We start from the raw sequence: 23,332 nt of genomic DNA on the forward strand, positions 1-23,332 counted from the left end.
ATTATCCCAAATAAGGCATAAGGGTCTTATCTAGCTAAACGATTGTCATTTTCAAAAATAAAAAAAAATCGGACTTTTAAATCACAACGTTTTGCACTAGCTGTGTGACAGGCTAGCATGACATATTTGAAACTACCGCTCCAGTGTTTACAAGCGAGGAGAAAGAGGAGCGTTCAGATGTTGTTGTATGTGGAATGATACTAATTAATGTCTTTGGGTCCGTTTATTATTTAAAATGGTCCACAAATGTGCGTTTCACATTTGTGATGTGTAACCATTCAACGTTATTAGTACGCAATGTCGCACTGTGTGTCACATGGATAATGCAAGACAAGAAGTTGTGTTTTAAAAGTTTTCTTGCCAAAAATGATAATCTTTTGGCTAAAACCTTATGCCTCGGTTGGGATCGTTTAGAGCCCTTTAAAGCTGCTTTGAAACTGCAATTTTAAACTGCATTGAAACTAAACTGTTGAGGTCCAATAACGTCTATTAAATTAAGAAAAATCCTGGAATGTTTTTCTCAAAAAACGTAATTTCTTCTCGACTGAACAAAAAAAGACAAACATCTTGGATGACAGACAGTAAATTATCAGGATTTTTGTTTAATGAAAATGCAATATTCCTTTAATGTTAAAAAGTTCACTTATAAATGTACAAAAATTTACCCACTTTGAGGGGGATGTATTAGCGTGTCTGTCAGGTATTCACTGAAGCATCTTTCAGTGATTGCTTGGTTGTATCAAGTCCAGTTCCATTAGGATTTTTTCAAAGGTGCACTTGAGGTTCTTCAGGTAGTTCAGTTTAAGTGCATAAATGAGTCCAAAAAACAATTTCACACCCATGTGTGACACCAAGTAGGTTTTGCAAAACTTCCACTGTCTGTGCAATCCCCAACTCACCAATTTCACAATTCTGGAGAAGAACAACAAAAAATAATCAGTCCCAATAGCAGTCAAAGTGAAATTTTCAAAAATGTGCAGGCAAATTGTTTTACAAACTCTGATATTTAAAATATGTAGACTGATTCAAACGTGTAAAATAATAGAACATTAGTCACAAAACCATCAAAAGACCTGAAAACAGATAATCACCTTGTTTAAGCATCTAGTTATCCATAAGATATTTATATACACACACATACACATGCATACACGTACACATACATACATACATACATACATACATACACCTATAAATAGATAGATATAAAAATAGAGTAGGCTGACATACACTTACCACATATTCTTTAATGTGTCTCTCCATGCCTTCTTTGAGGTAGATACAGATGTCTTCAACTAGAACAAGACAAAAAAACCCACATTATTTAATTATTTTCTGTAACAATATTTTATGTAGATAATAGTTTTTATAGAGACAGATAAAGATTTTGTGAGACGAAGAGTATGTATTTTTCCGCTTCAGAAATATTGTGTCCCACCATGTGTGTACACTACCAGTGAAATGTTTGGAAAGAAGTCTCTTATGCTTATCATGCCTGCATTTATTTGAAAAAAAAAAACCTGTTTCCAATATTGACAATAAATCATCATATTGAAATGATTTCTAAATAATGATGTGACACTGGAATGATGAAAATCCAGCTTTGCATCACAGAAATCAATATCTTTGTAGCATAACTTACCCTGTCTAGCAGGTTGTCCCACCATATAGACGATGAAATGATGCTGTATCTGTAAAAAAAAGTTTTAGTTAGACACACACAATGCACTCAACAACATAGTATAATTGTAACATTCTTTTGTTAATAAAGTCACAGAGATTATATGATAATTTTATTCTGATTAGCCTACAGTAGCCTATGACTTTATTTATTTCTTAGGTTTCAAACATTAAACCACAAAAAATAACCAATAAAAGCAACAGTCACTGACATGGTAACTTAAATTCCAACAGACTGTCTGTTGATGCCTGACTGTGTAGTGAGGTGTATTTTACTCTGAAACATGCAACGCGTCACACATGTAATTAAACAACAGACAATTATATTTAAGATAATCACATCAAACTTGTTAACTTTACTCACCTACAATTTGGCGATCGTAGACTAGTGAGATGACGATCCAGTCCAATGCAAAATGGGGAAGTCCATGTGTCTGGATAGGCGTCATTTCCAGTAAAAATCTTTGCAGTACGGCAGACGTGCATCCTTTACTCCAGGTACCGAGCGGCACAAAATGTTGGTCAGACCTGTAGACGCCGCTGAGACATCCAGCTCCAGTTTCGCCAGCGCACTCTTTAAAGTGTCACGTAACGAGAGTGCTGCGGAGGATGCCTCACTTCCCGTCCCCGGTTCACTGCCACTGGCCGAGGGGAGCGGAGAAGACTGGGTAGGAGGCAACATAGCGTCGGACATTGGCTGACTAAAAGACTCACTGAAGAGCGAATCCGTGGCTGCCACCGATACGGCGTCGCACCCATCAACATCCGTTGATAGAAAATGTGAGCGATCAGTAGCGTCGGCTTGAGCGGTACATTCCCTCACCTCCGTGTGGCATTCGTTAGCCGCTGAAGCAGCTGATCCGGCCAACAGTGACTGTATCTGTTGCACCGTAGCAGTCAGCTCGTCCATGCGTTTCGCCAGCGTAGATAACGACTTTTTCTTTAGTTGCGGTTGTTCGCCGTCACCGTGATGCTTGCATTTACTTTCGTCCGTCGGGGCACACGTGACTCGATTTCTCGATGCAGGCGAACAAACGTTAAACAGACGTTGTTGACACAGCTCGAGAGGCATAATACTGCATTCCGGGCAGGGGTTAGACAACGCGTCCTGCAGATGTTGTGATTGGTTTTTATATGTGTCATGAGGTCATGGGATGACAACCAATCAATAAGTTCTCTTAACCAATGCACGAGCGCATGATATTTCCACTCTGTTTATGCCTCTGGCGGTCTGGAGCTATGAAATAGAACTACTAAAAGCTCTCGTTTATACAGGCTGTATATTCTTCTATATATATATGCATGTATGTATGCATGTATGCATGTATGTATGTATGTATGTATGTATGTATGTATGTATGTATGTATGTAGCCAGTGTTGGGGTAAAAGTAACTTCACTAGTTATTACTTTACTTTACTTTTTCTTAATTTACCACATAGATACATGGACATGGTTTAGGCGGGTCGGCTGATGATGAGTGACTCCTTTAAATCAGGGGTCCCTAACCTTTTTTCACCACGGACCGGTTTCAGCTTTAAAAAAATTTCGCGGACCGGGGGGTGAGATTGGGGTGGGGGGTTTGTTGGGGTCGCTGAGTTGCTGTTCAAACATGCTGAAAATCCTCCTTTTCGAAATTTACGTTTTATACGGAAGTAAAGATAACAACCATGCATTAGGAAAATTAATAATTGCTTTATTTCGGCTATAGTATATTCTCTATAGACGTGTAAAACCATATTTTGGCGGATTGTTTTTTATTTTCATTGTTTTTATTAGTTTGCCTGCCCATTTAGTCTTAATAATTAATGGAACCTAAACGAACTTGGCTTGCTGTTCTCGAAGGCAACTCGAATCTTGGTCGGGCTCGAGACGCAATTTCAAGTAACAGAAGAGAAGAAAAATGAAGTGAAGGAGGAGAGATGCCAGAAGAATTGCGGCTGGGCGCAGAGGCACGGAGACTCACGTTTACCATGATTAATGATGATTGACAAGTTTAGGTTCCTTTCAAACCTACGTTAAAAGTGTAGCCGTTAAAATATTATTAGACCAGACCTGCTCGGAACTAAGTGCTTAGCGTCGAATTTCTTAATTTTTTCGCTGACGAAAGCAGAGTCGTGGAGAGCCACTTCGCCATGGTTTCAGTGTTTTGGAGGGGGTCTGAAACGACGGGAGGGGGCGTGTCGCCCAGATTTTCTTCCCCCGGTCTGCATTTCCCACAGACATACGTTCGTCTCCCACACAAAAACATAATTTTATTCAAAATATGTAAAATTCCGTGAAATTCCGCGTTAATACTAGATTCCGTGATAATTAGCCGAATCCACGATTCCGTCCGCGATTCCGTGATCGTGGAAATTATAGGGCCCTACATTTGCGCTGTCACACATTTGAACGTCTCCGCATATGTACATCATTGCGACGTACATTTGCAAATGATTCATAAAGTCATACCTCCGCAATTCTTTGATCGATTGTGTTTTAGAAGTACTTTATGCTCAAACTCTAATGACAGCAATGTGATCGCTGATGCGCTGATAGAGAGAGAGAGGTGGAGAAAAAGAGAGAGAGCGCGGCTCTGTTCAAACGTGGAAATGATTGATGTTATTTGAAGTCGGCTCTTACAGTACAAAATACAATATTAAGCTATTACGTGGCTATTATACACATTTTTTCGGGACGTTCTTGCGACCCGGTGGCAACTTGTCCACGATCCAGTACTGGGTAGCGACCCGGTGGTTGGGGACCTCTGCTTTAAATGACCAGTAAGCAGGATCTTTCGCCACAAGTGTTGTATTGCCATGATGGGCTTACAAATGCTTAGACAGGTTGCTCATCGCGTTGTCAGCAGTTAAAAGACACTTGTCGTGTAGGCATAGTGTGCATTTCACACTAATATTTTTGTCCTTTCGAGCAATAAGCTGAAAGTAATGTAAATATCGCCCCAGTGGCCGAAACCCTCCGTCTTCATTTCCCGCTCCCCTTTGCACCAGCAGCTATGTCAAAATCAATCTCTATGGCAACGGCACACGTACCGGCACACGCATGCACACACCACTTAAACAGACAGAACTTTACACCCAGGCAAACACTGCTTGGGTAACGCAGGAAAGCGCGTTCCTATAGTCTAGTAAAGTAGTGTAGTTACCAATATCATTAGTGTAATGGGTTACTTTATTTCGTTACCCAAAAAAGTAATATAGTTTAGGGCTGCAACTAACGATTATTTTAATAATCGATTAATCTGTCGATTATTTGTTCGATTAATCGATGAATCGGATAAAAAACAAAAAACAAGAAAAGCATTCATTTCCAACCCGTTATTCAAAACAGAACTAAATTCTTTAGAAATTGCACAAACATGTTGCTCCTTGAACACACCTGAGCTGTTACAATAATAATAAAATAAAATAAAATAAAAATGGACTAACACAAAAAAATACACATGTATGCTTTACATCTGCCCAAATATATAGACTTTTTTATGATGCATTTCCCATCAAGAAGCCTCTCTTGATGGGATCAAAAAGATAGTATATGAGTATACTCTCAGAAATAAAAGTACAAAAGTTGTCACTGGACAGTACCCTTACAAAAAGGTACACCTTTGTACCCAAAAAGTGCATATTAGTTCTTCAAAAGTACATATTGGCAGTTCAAAGATACATATTTGTACCTAAATGGCACATATTAGGACCTTTTATAAACCTGACAGCTTTGTACCTTATATTTGACTTTATGTGTTTTCTCTGATCGGATAGCTATCTCATTTGTTAAAACTGTTCCATTTACATTTGGCCACATAAATGCGTCTTCTACTCCCGCGCAAAATGCAAATACACCATTCATTACTTCGCCTTAAAAAAATGTAAGACGATGTTTATGCAACAAAAGGCGGCACTTAAGGTATGTTGTACTATGTTGGGCCGGGCACACGCGTCTCCTTGCTCGCCATGAGCTGGAGCGCGCAGTACAGAACAGCAGGAGAGTGACGGCGCGATGATTTAACATACAGGTCCATGACGGGTAAAAGCGTTCATACAACTCTCTCTCTACGTTTTATTTCTTTGTTTAATATCGTTGGAGTTTTATTCGTTCTAGAAACTTTTTTTACTCTCTGTCGTCTTTGTTTGTTTACCTCTTTGCCGGCTATAACTCCAGGTGACGCGCTTACGTTTGGGAGGAGTAAAACACTGACATGTGGTTTTCCCTTACCTTTGCTGTTTTTTTATTTTTTCTCCGCCGCCCTGTCTTTTCTCCGCCCTGTCTATGAGGCGCCGAACTCTGCAAGCAACAGTGCGCGAGAGAGACCGACGCTCCGTCCCAAACCGCATACTTCCATACTATATAGTAGGCGAAAAGCATTACTTCTCGTACTCTTTGCCTACTATATAGTATGGAATTAGGCAGTTTGGGACGCAGTGCGAGTGTGTTCACTCCGCTCCGCGCTTACAGGAATAGTCTACTCTTTTGCCTTATTAAACTATGTTATTACCTCAACCTAGACGAATTAATACATACCTATCTTTTTTCAATGCATGCACTGTACAGCGTGTTATGAATGTGTTAGCATTTAGCCTAGCCCCATTCATTCCTATGGTACAAAAAAAGTTTTATTTTGTGGCACCATACTTACTGTCATAACTCCTCATGTAACAGTCTTTAAATGGGGAAAACACGGAAGTGTTTGGTGGCTTCCCTGTTTGGTACCATAGGAATGAATGGGGCTAGGCTAAATGCTAACACATTCATAACACGCTGTACAGAGCACGCATTGAAAAAAGATAGGTATGTATTAATTCGTCTAAGTTGAGGTAATAACATAGTTTAATATGGCAAAAGGGTAGACTATTCCTTTAACTGAAGTTTTTCCTTTTTTTTTATTAAACGTCTCTGCGACACAACGAATCGATTATGAAATTTGTTGCCAACACTTTATTATTTATTTAAATAATAAATAAAAAATTTATTTAATCGATTCGTTGTTGCAGCCCTAATATAGTTACTGTAATCCGTTACTTTGTAACTCGTTACCCCCAACACTGTGTGTATCTCTCATGAAATCCAAAATGAGCCAATATTTGGCATGACATTTCAAAATGTCTCACTTTCAACACTTGATACACTTGATATGTTATCTATATTCTATTGTAAATAAAATATTTATAGTTATAATCTATAGTTTATGAGATTTGTAAATTATTCCATTCCTTTTTTACTCACAATTTCTACAGTGTCCCAACTTTTTCTGATTTGGGGTTGTAGAACGAATGCAGCAAAGATATTTAATGCTAATGCATGAGGCATATAGGCATACGCTAAGTTTTAATAATTTATGATGAGGTGCATTCTAGTAAACCATGCAATGCAAGTGAACGTGCCGTGCCGGCGCCTCCATGCGCGGTTATTATATTGTCTGCTATTTTTGCTTTTTATTTATTAAATACATGCAGTTGGTTGATGAAACATTTATTAAAATTAAGAAACAATTTATACAAAACGAAATTCACTTTAAAGATATGCTTTCTATGAAGCAAAACTTAATTAAGTGGTAAAAATTATGTCTGAGGATTTACAAAAACAAAACTTAATCTGCACTTAACTGTTAGCCTAAAAGACGTAAATGTTAATAATTTGGAACACAATCAGGAGAGACTTCATTTTAATTATTTTATTACTGTATTTTATTTACTATTTGAATGAATGAATTGACAAAAAAATACCTGTAGCGTTTACTTTTCGCAAACCTTGTGAGCAGGCGAACCCAAACTCTGTGACCTTTTTTTGTAAAATGCAGCCAGACGAAAGATTTAGATTTCTTGGACAATTTGCTGACTAAAGCCAAAACAAGTAGCGTTTGAACTGAATGAATACAGCAAAACTACCAAAGTAGCATTGCAGCCAGCCACAGGTGAGGTTCCAGAGTGTTCTACGTGTTGCGCGAAACTGTGGCGCTGTTACAAAATAGCCTAAATTAAAGCATTTAAAGTTGGGGATAAAACATAGGCTAATTATATTTAGAATACAGTAATATATAACTGCTTATAAAGGAATAAATATCAAGGAGTAAATCAATGAAAATTTCTTTATTGGTGAAAATAAATAAATTATGCAACTGGTCGACCAATGGAAATGTCAGTCGACTAAACGAATAAAGTTGACAGCCCTACTGGGGTGTACAGTCCAAAAGTAAACAAATGACAGAGCATCACTGTGCAAATTACTTTAGTAAGGCTATGTTTGTACTAGAAATGTAACAATTACCATTTTAATGTGTAACTAATAAAAATGTCCAACGATTAGTATTATCACATTGTCCAGCTTCAACCAAATAAGCAATAACGTAAGATAAACACATTAATTTAGGTCTGCTCCCATGTGTTTGTGATGACAGTGCTTCCCTGACTGAATTTAAATAAAGCTCCCGTTCTGTCTGTGATTTTGAAGCTTTGATTGTGTTTATAGTGGGCAATATAACATGTGTTCATGTTTCACGTGTAAAAAAACTCGGTATTTTTCACACAATTTACTTATCTGTATAGCGCTGTTTTCACTGTCCTCAAAACAGGCTGTTGTCTTCCTTGTTATGTGGAGGCCCTCCTTCCGAAATACGTACCAAGTTCTGATTTTGTAGTTTGTTTAGTGTGATGTGATTCGATAGCAGCTTAGCTTAGCAGAGCCGTTTGAGCCAAAGCTGGTGACTGACGTATTCATGTGGGCGGAGATTAGTCAACGAACTGTTTAACTGACGTCATTAAAGCAGAAAATAGAGGGATGTAGTCCAAACCAGCCATTCGTTGTAGGCTTTTAAAGAGGAATTCTGTTGAAGAAAATATATCGCCTGGCAGTGAACTTTGAGCTTCATCATTTTACAGGTATTATTTGTGCTATTATAGCAACATTAAACACTAACTAAGGTTTAAAAAATGGTATCAGGAAGAACGTGACCTTTTAAATAAAATATTCACATTTAGTAAAATCTAGTTGTACTGACACATTGATCGAAGAGTCTAGACATCTTTTCACAAATAATACAGTTTTAACACATGTGGTTTACTTTTTTATTCTGCTTCCTTTGCATACACTCATCACATCCTATTCATTCACTGCCCCCTAGTACCTACAGCATATGCAGGAACTACATAACCCATTGGAATTACAAATTTATTTTCAACAACTTGAATATTACACGCATGTTTACTTATTTTTTATTTATACAGATCCATCTTTTCTATTTATTTTCTATTAAATGATGTGATCTGATGAGTTTAAAGCTTCTTTTTACTGTTTGTTTCTTCCACAATTGCCAGGTCAAGTGCAGGTCATGCTCATCGTGCAGCTTACTCCTTGGGTCCTAAAGTATACCAGATTTCTCACAACATACGCACTTACTCAATTACTCACTTGTGTTTTATCTCAACTAGATGAACATCTCACAACCACAGATGTGCCATGATTAATGTTAATGTTATGTATTTGATGTTCATGCAAACAAAAGTGCAAAATAATTAAAAATAATAGTAAAAATAATTTTTTTAATTTGGTTTGCATCAGTACTTTTTTTACATTTCTAGACATTGTTAGCAAAACCATGATAATATTGATAACCATGGTGATTTTGGTCACTATAACGTGATGTAAAATTTTCATACCGTTTCATCTCTAGTTTGTACTTCGTTTCACATTTGACTCGTGCTGTGTGATTGTCTCATACAATGGATTTCAAATTTCTTCTCCCATCAATAACATCTCATTGGATGGAAAATGCCCTTCCTTTGCAAATGCAGCAAACATGTTGGTGAAAGCATTTTAAAGTGTCTGAGAAAGATGCGAAAACAGGCAGAACTACAAGTTTCATTTATCATTTAAAATTCAAATATCCTGGGCACCATGCAGCATATGAGAAAGACATGGCGGTGGTGATGGGTATTTGTCTGCTGAATGCACAGCACAAGAGAATGAGAGACTTTAGCTCTTCATCTCATGTCATAGAGCAACTACAGTGCGTAATAAAAACTTCCCGAAACCAGTAAAGTTCTACAATGACAAATACGCTTATTTAAAACAGAAATGAAACGTTTATTAACAATAAGCTTTTTGTTAGAACGCGTTGTTGTTCTTTTTACCTACAGTGCTGCATAAGCATCGTTGCAATTTCTTAAGGCAGAGTAATGAATAGGTTATTTGTATTTTGCGCGGAAATAGGGGATCGGATTAATATAAGACTCATTTATGTGGAACAGTTTAAACCATCCTATCTAGCTGGTGATCAATTAATAGAGGTATGAAACTGTGGGATGGGCCGAAATGACAAGAAGTTCTGATTTTTTCAAGCTGAGTTGGGAATTTGTTTGTGTCTTTTAGGGATTGAATATGTTGTGTCCCATAAAAGGACTTACAGTTACACAATTTCTATTTAACAATTTTTTTGTGTTAAGCTAAAGAAAGTATGTCATATACATCTGGGATGGCATGATAATTAGTAAATTATGAGGGAATTTTTATATAATAAACGGGTATGGTATGATATATCTTTTGTCCCCAGATGGAGTGTCCGCAGTGGTTGGTGTAGATCTAGTTAGAGGAGCTGTTGGAGGTTCGTCTTCCTCCTTTCCTTCCACCTACAACTCTGGTCCAGAGCAGAAAAAGCCAATCACTGCCCAGGAGAGACAAAGAGAAAGGGAAGAAAAGCGAAGAAGGAGACAGGAGCGTGCAATGGAGAAAAAGAGGAAGCTGAAAGAGAAGGAGAAAAAAGAGGGAAAACAAGGCGAATCTTTGGGTGGGGTTGTACTCAGTGACAATGACAAAAAGTTATTAGAGCGCTGGGGACGAATGATGGACCACCGAGTAGAAAAATCACAAATATCTGAAACCAGTAGTGCCAACATCAGTCAGAATAAGACTGCCTCCTGCGAAATCCAGCCAGCGATGGGGAAAAACCTCCCAACAGTTAACTCAGACGGGGGAGAATCGGTACCTTGGATACAACCAAATAAAGAGCAGATTTTCAAGCAACCCCAAATACTGCCTCAGATGGGACAGTGTGTGAAAGCTGGAGTGTTCCATCAACCTGCTATCAATAATGCGGTCTCTTTAGGCCCAGATAACAATAGTGACTTGAGAATTGCTGGTGGTGTGGTTGGGGTTGGAGTAAATGTCGTTAGTGGAGGGGGCTTAGGTGTGGTAACCACTCCATGTGCCTTTCCCAAAAATGACATGCTAAAAACTCACACACAGTTTCTGAGTGTTGGAACAATGTTTACTGGACTGAACTGGACAGGAACCCAGCCAAGTATGGGCACATCTCAGAACCTGCAACAAAAACCACATCAACCCCAGGAAACTCACCAACCTCCTCTAGAACTCAATAACATCACTCGCACAAGCTTTGCTCCGCAAACACAGACACATTCTCAAACACAGTCTCAGCCTGTCACACACATCCAATCACAGTCGAGCCCTCACCTCCAGTTGTTCCAGATGGAAACCATCATTGCTAAACATTTAAACTCTAATGGTGCTGCCGGCATTGGGGTCTCAGACACCAGCAAATCTCTCACCAATCAAGACACTATCTGTAGAACTCAAGCCCTTGACAAACTTTGCAGTATAGGGGAAAAGCAAAATGGCACTCATTTACAGGGCCCTTCGAAGATCCCTCCAGGAGCTGCAGCTCAACCCTGCCTTGGCCTCACTGACACTGGACAGCCAACAAACAGTATCCCTGATATCCATACTGTTACACAGCAGCTCTCAAAATCACAGGTAAAGTGTTTCAGAGAAGTGTGGCAAGAAAATTGTGCTATTAGAAATAGATTTAAAAAACAAGTTTGCATGAAAGCTTCCCCAGTACCTGCTAAGCTATACTGAGTGTTTGCCAGGTCATTACTACAAGGTTGCTTACAGGCCCAGTCAAAAGAACCCATCTCCAATTATGTGTGATGTTTGGGGCCCTAGATATGATTGTAGGTACTTTTTCCTAACGCCTGTTTCAAACTGGAAGTGTAATCAGAGCATTGACAGAGTGAAAGCAGTAACCATTGCGCTTTTACACTGGCAGTGTTTATAGCATGCAGCTAAACCATGACGTTTGGACTGTAAACACTTAATTTTGATATTAAACAGCATGTATTATGCTGTTGTAAAATTATCTTTTATGCAGTGTGTCATGTGGTTGTAAGTGAATATAAACAGTCTGTAAAAGCTGTAAATGAATCGTTACTCAAGTTATTGGCTTTCAAAAGTCAACTCGAAGTCGCTGGAACAAGTCATCCAGAGTTCGAATCCCTCTTTGAAAGTTGCAATATCACGACTTCTATGTAGTCTATATGCGTTCTACTTAGGCACAGCATGTTGATAAGAGAACAGCATGCCTGTTAAAGCAAATTTGGTTCATTTTCACCTCTGAAGGAGGAGGCTGTGAACAATTAGTTGTTAAAATTCATCTACAATACTACATCAGTCAACTGATGACTGCTTCTCTAATCTGCTAATAAAGCCAGGTTAACCATGAAGGATGGGTTAGTGCTTAGTCTATTTGGAACCAGATTGCTTCTCTGAATCACAACCTATTTAATTACATTTAAAACTTGTTGCTTTTAGGTTTTGTAGAGCGTGCTAAATATGTAGTTCTGTACGTTGTGTTGTGTGCACTTAAGCTATTGTAATAGGCCAACTCACGTTTATAGTTCTGCTAATCTGCAATCGGCCTGCTTTTGTCTGCAAATAACAATAATATATAAGTAATATAAGAGTATATAATAATAATAATATAGAATATCTGGCATTCTTATTACTTGTAGTCACAATCGTTCATTGTGAGCAATACGTTGGTTTACAGACGGCAGTGCTTTATCACAACTATGTGTCTGTTCAGTTAACGCATATAACGTTATTGTTTGGGTGTTTGCTATCAAGCTGTGGGTCTGGTTCACCAATGTAAGTGTTCAATAACTTTTTTCTTTTGAGGCTTTATTTATATAACAGTGTGGAACGGTATCATTGGAATAAAGAATGAGAAAGATGCCAGCATCATACACCGTAGACCAGTGGCGGCCGGTGACTTCTTTTTCAAGGGCGCTCGATGCAAAGCTTGTCACAACATATATTTTGCCTGTCATGTGTGTGGCTCTATGGCAAGCCGTTTTAACTTTTATTTGTTGAGTTCTTGATATCAACAATTCAATTCTTGATATCAACAATTAAGTTATTGATATCTGTAATTGTATTTTCACTAGTGAAATGTCACCATAGGCTGCCATTCAAATGCTTGCCAATACAGCTTGAATTTAATTTAGTTGGCCTTAAGTGACCCTAACAACTTGCCAAACAACCAGTAGTCTGTGGAGATTGGCATATTGCCGGACATTGCTTTTCCTGACATATGTTTGTCTTGCCGTACACTATTAAACCATCCCATCCTTGTAGAACACAAGGCTCATCATAATGGATGTTTTTAATGAAGGCTCACTGACAAAACTTTGCAATTACAGTAACACAGAATAAGAGTATTCATTGGTGTATTTTTTATAGGATTTTTATACCAAAATTTTACATACCTGACATATGGCTACTGCTACAGTATTGATTTGCTTCTCCTTTGAGTTTTTTTGCAGTCTGGAAAAAGGTCAAATTTTTTTTTTTTTTAATCTGTTAGCACAGTCGATCACACAACTACTTTTTCCAATTTAGACGCGTGTTTCACGCTGTGCTAATGCTGACGCTCAGACTTTTTGCCACTCAGTGGGCGTAACCATTGTCACTATTGCCAAAGGTGACGTCACATGCATACCCTCTATAACGTGTAGATTGGTCGGTACTGTAACACATGAAACCACAATGTGTTATAAGAAAAAATAACTGCTTTAAGAATTTATTCATCATGGTTAAAAACAGCTTTCTGAACCTACACAAGTAAAACAGTGACAAAATAAAGCAATATTTGTCAGCTCTGTCAAGGGTTGCATGCTAAAGATGCTGTCAAAGTTTGGACTGCAAATATAGTCAGAGCTCTGAGAAAAACACTTTGGTACTTTTGTCCCGCATTACCCCGGTTCTCACCTACTACTTCCATCGCGCTTAGGAATTGCGCTCTCGCCCGTGGCCTGTTAGTAAAGCTAAATAAATGTAGCTTGTTTCTTCCACACATTTTGTTGAAGCCCGTATGGGCTGCTATAGACCATTTTCATTTAGACCAGTTTTTATGGACCAGTGTTCTTTACATCTTGCAAAAATGGTCTATATGGCTGGAGTGATAAATGGCTTTAGTAGCACAGAAATAACACACCTTACAATAAGTCACCCTATATTATTTGAGATCAGCTGAACAGTTTCGCGTACAGGGTTTCAGTGTATGCATCTTAACATATATCAGTGTTCTTGTTTTGCCTCAAGATGCACACTAATGTTGTTTTTGTAAAGTTTGTTTGTAAAAATGACTTAAATGTCCTCATATAACTAAGACCTAGTCCTGGATTAATCTAAACCCTGTCCGGGAAACTGCTGGCAGTTTTTATTCTCCCATTCCTCTGTCTAATCTTGTTTTAATGCCTTTTCTCTGACAGGTTGAGGATATTTTGCCCCCAATTTTTTCAGTAACCCCTAAAGGCAGTGGAGCAGGATATGGTGTTGGCTTTGACCTTGATGACCTCCTTACCCAGTCTCTTACTGAGCTGCAGCACTCTGACCTCAGAGAAAGGTCTGTCTAAAAAAAGTGCATAATCATTTTATTTTGTTCCATTGTATGTCCTATAGCTAAACTCGTAGAGTATGGCTTTTGAAATGCCAAGCGTCATGGATTTGATTCCCATTGAACACACAATCTGTAAAATGGGTTCCTTGATTTAACTTGAAAGGCTTATTAATGTAAATGTTACTGCCAGACTTTATTCACCAAATGAATAGTACAAATACCATCCTGTTTATTTACAGTTATGTACCAATCTAACTCTCTTATTTCTGTTTTCATTAGTCACAACGATATGACACCCCTCTCTGCATCCCTGCTTTCTGATTGGCTGGAGGTACACAGCATGACACCTGCTGACATGGAGTCACTTCAGCAAGAACTCCAGCTTGGATCTCCCATGATCCTCTCAGACAATTCAACACTTCCTGATACCTGATCATTTCTTTTATGTGTGTTCTCTAAACTGTGAAGGAAAGTTCACAGAAAGTTCACAAAGGTTTATATCAATGTAACAGGCATAGCAGAGTTGGTAAAGTAGTAACTCTCCAAAATTAAGGCACCTAGAATCTAAACTATTAAAGTGCCTTTAATAAAGTCACATACACTATTTGTCCCAACACAGTATCGTGCATATACTGCACAATGCACTTTGAGATAATTCTGTTTTAATAAATGTAGTGCCATTGCAAAGCAATTAAACCAGTAAGGAGTTGAGTTGTATTAGTGTTAAGCTGAATAACACTGGCAAGCTTTGTAATTCCATGACATGCTCTATTCAACTGATTAAAAAACATCCTAGTTGGAAACAACGAAGTGGCACCTCTTTGGTGTGGATTCTTAATAAACTGCACTACAGTAGGAATCATCACCAGGCCAGGGGCCTGTACTACCATGAATCCAGTTTAGTGGGAAAGCCAAGTAAGTTTAGGATTAGTTTGTGCCAACCCTGGGGCCTTATTTATCAAGCGTGCGTACGAACAGAAGTGTGCGTAAAGTGTGCGTAGGAACAGTTTTACGCAAAGTGTGGAATTTATCAAATTGCACTTATACTTAGAAATGTGTGTAAATATACGCACACATCTGAGTATGCGTACGCAGAGCATCTAGTGGTAGAATAGCGATACTACAAAGGACCCTGTTCCAGTGAGTAAAGAAGTGTCTATTTATTATCCCTAAGCAGGTGTTAAAAATGATTAATGTCAGTATTGTAACAGCAAATAAGTATAATGATTTATTTGTGATATGTATCTGTACCTGTGAAAGCTCTACATGTGATTTGTATAAATGAAGTCTCCGACAAATGTTTGACACAGTGCAATGGCTTATCTTGCGTTATTGGAAGACTTGGCAAATAATCCATTCCGCCGGTAGCGCGTTTTCAAAGATCGCGCCAATGATGCTGGTTATATATGCTGCTGTCCAAGGTGGAAAGTTGTCTGTCCTCCTCCAGTTGCACTCGTTTTTTTTTTTGGCTGATAATTTAATGTCAAACGACTATTTTATTTCTAAAAGTGTTCTCATACCCAACGGAATTAAACTCAATGGTAACATGTTCCCATGTAGATTTGTTTTCTTTTGTTAGTCATTCCTCCCGCACTAAGTGAACCAAACAGGATGTGTTATTAGGATTTAACCTCATCCACCAGTAACTCAATTTCTGCGTCTGTAAGCTCCTCTTTTACGCTCTCTTTGCCATTATTACGATGAGGGAAAAAGCACAACCATGTGACTTATAACGGGAGGTGTTGTCACCATATATGGTTCATTGGAGGCGTTTCGAAATGCAAATGAACATGAACGTGCACGAGCATGGTGCTTAAAGCTGCGGTCGGCAACTTATTTGATCATATTTTTTGATCATATTCACTGAAACCAACACTATGCTCCGATAGAACAACATAAATTAGACTGTTTAAGAGAAAACCCTGTGCTTCTAGCTCCACCTAGAGCCTGTTATTTGTTTTGCAAAAAATCCACCGCTCCCGATTCACTTGGTCCAATCAGCGCAGGACAGTTCATTTGGTCCAATCAGCGCAGGACTGTGCAAAATCTGCCCGTCAATCACAGTACCTGCACGCGCCACAGATCCCCCCCCTCCACCTCGTGCGTGTTACAATATCACGTGCATCCGCCTGAAGTTCACAGGTGTTTTGGTTTGAACGCAGAGTGATGACGGAGAGAACATTCGCTAACAAACTTCCAATTCCTCGGTTAACAACCAGAGCTAGGAAAACAACGAATCAAAAGAAGGAAACAAAGATAGAAAGCGACCGTGACGTAATAAAACTATGATCAAAATCGGAACAGCATTTGAAAGGTGGAGGAATCTACGAGATTTTAAAGGGTTCAAGCTGGATGCAGAGCTTGCCACATTTCTTCTCAACAGGTAATTGTGCTTTATAAACCATTGATTGTATTTCAGAGTGTTATGCAAGTAATCTAAGTATTCTTGCTAAGTATGCGTTCACAATAATACTGGTGCACACGTGCTGACGAGGACGAGCTCTAGGGGAGGTTGCTCGTGGTAGTGGGGGAGGGACATGAAATTGTAAACATTTGGAAACTGCTCAATCCTCCAGAGTTGCCGACAGCAGCTTTAAGAACACATGGGATTTATCATCAAGGATTACGTACTGATGTGCGTACGAAGCACGTGCGCACGTTTGATAAATCCCGATTTTTTTGTACTTAGGCACATTCTAAATTTCATTCGTAGGTACAAATATAGAACATTTTCTACGCAATGTTGATAAATGAGGCCCCTGGTTTTCAGGTACCACTGAAAGTAGCTCAATTTTAAGCAGTATTCATCACCATAGTAACTTGCGGTACATGACTAATCTGCAGGTTATGTTCTGGATCAGAGTTCACACAAGGAAATTTAACTGTTGTGTAATCAGCTGTGGTGTATGAGTGACGCCACTAAATCACAATGTTCTTTCTTAACCCGGTGTACTATTGTAAAATGGTACATTTGTGGTTACTATAAATACATAAAACTCGCTCCATCCATGTTGAACACAATTGGTTCTCCGGTGCCAACCACACTCCTTTATGGGCACCTGCTATTAAATTATTCATAGGTTTAAGATCAAAGCTCGAGTTGAGGAAGAAACTTGATAATCAGCTTTGGCTTGGTTTTGGAAACTAGTCCTGTAACCCCAAAGTTTAACTACATTTATGGTACTGGCCCCAGCAGTATTGAACATAATATACAACTACAGTGCTTAGCACAGTGGCATTATTACTGAAGATGCCTCACTGTAGAGTCAAAATATGTGTTATTTGATCTTGCATGAATGCCTTGTAAAAAAGTGAAATTTTGCATCAGCAATAAAGAGTTGAACTGTGGATAGCTGTCAGAGAGATGTTTTTGTATTTTCTGACGGTCTGTTTAACAGCATACACGCAACATTCAGTGTTTGGTTTTCATAAACATGAATCCAGAATATAAATTATAAAAAGAATCGGTTTAAATTTTATTTACATAGAAAAACTGACCAAGAGATGTAAAAACAGTTGATTGAATTCATACATGTATTATTATAAATTAGCTTTTGAATAAAACATGAGAGTATACGGCATTCCTAATTTTTGTACAAAAAGTGTTTAGTCTTTAGTATGAACTATTGCTATTTATCATATTTGCATAGTTTACTTAATTATTCCCATGATGTTAGTAATCATTACAGGCTTGACAGATAATAAATGCATTACTATAAGGCATCAACCTAGATTACAAAATAATTTTATGTTTAAAATAATTCTATGTGTTTAGTTTCATTGTTAGATTATACTAACAGTTCACATACATTAAGTTTAATAATGATAATTATTAAAAGCTTCTCTGAAGAATATAAATCCTGGATGTTATGGCAATGTCTAAATATGTCCAAGTTGAATGGCATTTTGATTGTTTTGGGTGGGTTTTGTGTTATAGGGTGTCTATCTCAGTAGCTGTACCAGTACCAGTAGAATTAAAGTTCTGACAAGCACCATGACCCTATCAGCCCAGTTGTGACTCGATGCGCTCTTGAGCTGGACTCCACCAACATTGGACCGGATGTAGTTAGTAAAGCTGGACACTTTGGCATAGACTCCCGGTCGGTTTGGTTTAGCACAGCCAAGACCAAAGCTCACAATACCAGCTTGTACCCAGCTACCATCACTTATCTGGCACACCAGGGGGCCACCAGAATCACCCTAAAACACAAAAGCAGATGTCTGAGGCATTTCCTTGGCAACTGAAGTTTCTCATACAAGTAATGCATTAACTGGGATTGTAGGTTAAGTGATCAGAAGTTCAAAATGCATGACTGTGAAATAAATTCAATGTATTTCAGGTTGAACGTTTTATGTGTACACACTGGCACCACACACATACATGAAATGCTGCCCTTACCTGGCAAGAGTCCTTGCCCCCTTCTGCGAAGCCAGCACACATCATGTCACTGCGAATGTCAATGTTCTCTGTGGGGTTTATTAAAAACATATCCTGGCAAGAACTGGAGTCGATGATTGGCACCTGCACTTCTTGCAAAGCCCCGACCCCCTGTAGAGCAACTGAACAAAAGATCAAGGTTTTAATAAATAAAATTAAAACACTAAATTTTTTAACTAAGCAACATACAGCATGTTTCAGTCAGATTTATTAGTTTAACAAAAGAATATGGGTCACATGAAAATAAAAAAAGAAATGTCCGGAATGTATGCATACTACTGCACCCATACATACTACATAGAACTATTTCAGTATGTGTAGAGTAACATGATTATGTACAGATATATATATGGGAGACATCGCATGAACTGGAATTGTACTGGTTACACAAAATGCATTAAATGTGTAACGTTTAAAGGCTGCATTAAAATTTGTTTATTTCCTTTTAAATTTTTATTATGCATTACTGTAAACGTGCATACTAGTTAATTGATTATTCTTATATGGTCTCTTCATATTGTATAAATGCCATTCTGTTGATTTAGTCAAAAACAATAAAAAAATCTATTAAAGTCAACATGAAACAGACTCAGATGTTTCTTTGTTAAATTATGTGCAAAGATAATTTCTGCAAAGATAATTTCTTATATGAACAGCATGCATTAAATGGTAAATAGTGTCAATTTTTATTGAATCCACTTTAAAAATTTATTTTGTCAAGTGAAATTAAAACAACATTAAAAAAAATAAAACAACACGTTTTACAATGGGTTTTAACCTTTACTCTCACCTCCATCTCTGATGTCACCCCATCCTGTGATCATACACTTCATATCACTATTGAACTCTGCATTGGCATTAGGCAAGCAGACAGGTTGAACACGATCCGACCAAACAACAGGTGTAGCTAGCTCCACAAGAGCAATATCCTGGCCCAGCTGAGGATCAGTGTAACCATAGGGAACCACTACACGATTTATTCTATGGTTGGTCTCGTCCGGGTTCCAACCATTCAGCTGCTGCCGTCCCACATAAATAATGTAGGAGGTGACGTCATTAGGGCTGGACAAAAGGGAGAGATTTAAAATAAGTGAATTGTATATTAAAGAATTTTACTATGTTTCAGAGGCATTTATACGCTGACCAAGAAGAGCAAAACAAAACAACAAATTAAAAACACAAAGGCAAATCTAAAAACAAAATGCCAAAAAGTTAAAAACACAACAACAAATCCAGTGACAAGATAACAAGTCAGAAAAAAAATCCAAATAACCTACAAACCAGAAAAGGAAGGTATATTGTGCGAATGGAATGGTTACTGCTAAATGGACGACACCTCTGTCAATCAAGATACACCAAAAGTCCAGTACAGCTGGTAGCAGAGTGTACACATGTACACTATGTTTTGCTCTTACTGTGGGTTCAAATTTGGCCATCATTCTGCAGTTCACGTGCAAAAATAACCAAGTTTTAAAAGAGACACGACTGTCTTTTGACTGTTTTTAGCAGTAAGAGAAAATTTTTAATACCATACGTCATTTTTACATCACACTGAGGGTGATTTATTGTAATGTGTAAATGTAATGACCACCCATGTCCAGTTGGTGGCAAATGCAAAATACTCATGTATCGGCTTCACGTGGTATTGAACATATAAAGTGAGACATGATAAAGTCTAACAGGTATTATGTCAGGAGGTCATGTTGGGATGACAGTTACACTTGTTAATTTTGTCCCGCTGCTAATAGTGTTGCATTATTTTGAGATTATGCTCAAATTTAAAAAAAAATTCATATTGTTCTTACGGTTGAAAAAAAATTGTTCTTGTTGAAAAAAATGTTTTCAACTTAAATTAATTTTTCATATTGTTCTTACTGTTTACATTTTTTTTAAAACATTTAATATAAGTTAAATTTAAAATGCAATTAAATAATTTCTTTTGCAAAGATAAAATGACAAAATGGTTGCAGTTGCATACTAACAAGTTCAGTCAGGTGTATTTAATACAAACTTTTACTGTTGTGTTACTTTCGTCCCAGCCGTCGATGTTATGTTCAAAGTAAAATTAATCCGAAATTGTTCCAACTGATTTTGCACACATTTGTGATTTATTGACAGAGGTGTCGTCCAATCAGCAGTAAGAATTCTATTCACGCAATGTACCTACCTTTTCCGGTTTGTCGTTGTATTTTCTGATTTATGTTGTGACTTGATTGGTTGTTGTTGTTTTTTGTTTATAGATTTGCATTTGTGTTTTTAATATGTTGTTTTGGTTTTGGATTTGTTGTTATCCACTCTCGGCCACAGTACGTTAAGAGATCCAAACTCACTTGGGGAAGCAATGTGCAGCAGACAAAACCCAGTTCTCTGTAATGAGCGTTCCTCCACAAACATGACCTTGACTCGTAGTCTAAAACATTAGTTAGCAATTAGATTAGAAAATATATAATATCCAAATAATCTAACAAGATTTGAAAACGCGATTTTATTTGAAATGTTATTGAATTTAAATTGACAGAACTCCGAATGCACAATAAACAATCCGGGTCTAAGGTTAGTTAAGTATCTACGGGTTTTCACAACTTTAATTTACTTCGAAATACTTTAGTAATGGCTCCCAATCATTACCTGAATATCCACCTGCCAAGGCCAAGCACCGTCTGACGCAGAAACACCTCCAACAATCCTGTTCAGTATTGGTGTCCTACCACATTCTGAGGCAAAGAAAATATTAGTCGTGTAAAGTGTATGCTAATGTATAGCGAAACATACATGAACACTTCAGTGTTGATTTTATTCACTAGATTTCCACCTAAGAGAGTTAAAACGAGTTTAAATTAGGTCAGTCGCTTACCTTGAGCCTCGCCCATCCACAATCCTGAAGGCGTCCAAAATTAAAATAAATAAAAAACACACACAAAATGAGGTTAAGTCCAATATTAGTGGTCGATTAGTCATTCCCTTATTAGATAAAACGACATAAAGCTGCGTAGCTTACATACCAAACAACACCAGGAAGACTTTCCAACAACATGAGACGTACGGCATCCTATAATACAAATCTTTCTTCCGGAATCTTCAGAAACGTTAAACTTTGGCGAACTAAACAACTGAAAAGAGGCAAATCCTTTTGTTTTTGATATTCCTATGAGTTGATATTCCTAGTACGAAAACTACGCTTGTCAAAAGGACCAGACATCCGAAAAACAAGGCTACCTGCGCTTTAGAAAAAAAAAAAGTATCTACCTGATATACAACAGCCAATCAGGAGCCTCGATTCTGTTGAATTTGTTCAATGTCCCCGCCCCGCTGTTCACGTGCAGCGGTTTTGGTTTCCCTATTTGGTTTCGGGAATATGTCGAGGTATGCGGCAGGGCAAGGTGATTTTGTTAAAAAATAGTTATATATATATATATTACTTAATAAATGAACAAGGACTGCTACTTTGGTGTCCTTGAAAACTTATGTCTCTTTATTTAAAATAATTTACTAGAGATTAAATGTTTCTGACCATTGTCTTTTAATACTACTGTGAGGGTTCCAGTGACTTTACAAAACAGACGTCAACTATTCAATCAGTTTGCATGGGAGTTCAGCTTTCAGAGAACAGGTTTAACTGGTTTTGAATATTTTTCCAGTGCCTCTACAGACACAACCAGATAAACAAAGTAGAATATCTACTCTCAAAGTAGAATGTTATTTGCATAATGAAGGTACATTTATCGGTATTTTTGTGGTGAGCACAAAGTGAAATTTAAAACAACATGTGCAGCCTACACGCGCGTAATTGTGTGCAAACCATAATCTCATGCGTTGATTTCTTGTGTAACATAATATAAAGCGTTGCGGTTTTTACCTGGGTTTGTTTATGTCTATCCTTTAGATATGGCAATTTGTGAGTCTAGTGCAGTGAACACATACAGGAATTAAAGCAAATGCAGGGTGGCAGATGGGCAATATAATGCCTATAATGCACATTACAGAATAATGTACACTGTAAAAACAATTAACTGGAGGGCCGGTGTCCTGCAGAGTTTAGCTCTAACTTATCTGCCTTATATTTCAAACATATAATAAGTGCAATAATTAATGGTTCTTGCAGGATATAGTGTTTTATTATTTTTATGCCTTTTATTCAGTAAAGTTTTTCAGTATAGTAAACTTTTTTGCTAATTTGTAAATGTTCCATTTGTCTAAAAATATATCTGTCTTTCTGTCTCTCCAATAATCAAAATGTGTTGGAAATAATCAGTAAAGCCAGTGACAGTGTTTTCTATGTAATCAATAATTCTCAAACATTTATTTAAAACCATAAACATTGACAGTATAGCATAGAAGTTAAGGTTAATAGTATGAAACAAAAAAGTCCCATTTAAATCCCATTTAAACCAAATTTATAAATGAACAATTTTCATTTTACTGTATAACACTGGCATTTAGCATAATAGGGTCATTTTTATATTAGGAAAAAGCTAAAAAGCTAATTATTGTAAAGCTCCATTCATGCAAAGTTTTCCACTAGAT

The 23,332-nt window shown here is 37.6% G+C and overlaps 2 protein-coding genes and 1 long non-coding RNA gene across 3 annotated transcripts in view; 1 reads left to right on the forward strand and 2 right to left on the reverse strand.

Annotated features, from left to right (window-relative positions):
- The window catches only part of mapk7 (mitogen-activated protein kinase 7), a 31,421-nt gene extending 13,703 nt beyond the window's left edge, over nt 1–17,718 (forward strand). Inside the window, exons 5-7 of the mRNA XM_065257523.2 lie at nt 10,225–11,444; nt 14,243–14,376; nt 14,650–17,718. Coding sequence (XP_065113595.2) covers nt 10,225–11,444; nt 14,243–14,376; nt 14,650–14,803 — 1,508 coding nt within the window. The 3' untranslated portion in view covers nt 14,804–17,718. The remainder of the gene's footprint in view (nt 1–10,224; nt 11,445–14,242; nt 14,377–14,649) is intronic.
- LOC135734532 (uncharacterized) lies at nt 588–3,084 on the reverse strand. Its single transcript, XR_010528968.2, has 3 exons — nt 1,643–3,084; nt 1,237–1,295; nt 588–912 (listed from the first exon to the last, which is right to left on the reverse strand). It is a non-coding gene; the product is annotated as an uncharacterized lncRNA (long non-coding RNA).
- Nucleotides 17,719–17,818: 100 nt separating the features above from the next.
- LOC135734531 (serine protease 33) lies at nt 17,819–22,039 on the reverse strand. Its single transcript, XM_065253374.2, has 7 exons — nt 21,811–22,039; nt 21,663–21,686; nt 21,437–21,522; nt 21,139–21,218; nt 19,599–19,870; nt 18,770–18,930; nt 17,819–18,570 (listed from the first exon to the last, which is right to left on the reverse strand). Exons 1-7 carry the CDS (start codon nt 21,854–21,856, stop codon nt 18,313–18,315), a joined length of 927 nt encoding a protein of 308 aa, XP_065109446.1. The 5' UTR covers nt 21,857–22,039; the 3' UTR covers nt 17,819–18,312.
- Between the last annotated feature and the right edge of the window lie 1,293 nt (nt 22,040–23,332).

This window comes from Paramisgurnus dabryanus, chromosome 1 (genome assembly GCF_030506205.2).
Source record: "Paramisgurnus dabryanus chromosome 1, PD_genome_1.1, whole genome shotgun sequence".
Taxonomy (NCBI): Eukaryota; Metazoa; Chordata; class Actinopteri; order Cypriniformes; family Cobitidae; genus Paramisgurnus; species Paramisgurnus dabryanus.

Coding starts and splice junctions, on each gene's coding strand:
- LOC135734531 (XM_065253374.2), bottom strand. CDS start 21,856: ATGCCGTACGTCTCATGTTGTTGGAAAGTCTTCCTGGTGTTGTTTG. Junction 21,687..21,810: donor AGTCTTCCTGGTGTTGTTTG/GTATGTAAGCTA, acceptor GGACGCCTTCAG/GATTGTGGATGGGCGAGGCT. Junction 19,871..21,138: donor GCTGCACATTGCTTCCCCAA/GTGAGTTTGGAT, acceptor CCTTTTGTCCAG/CCCTAATGACGTCACCTCCT.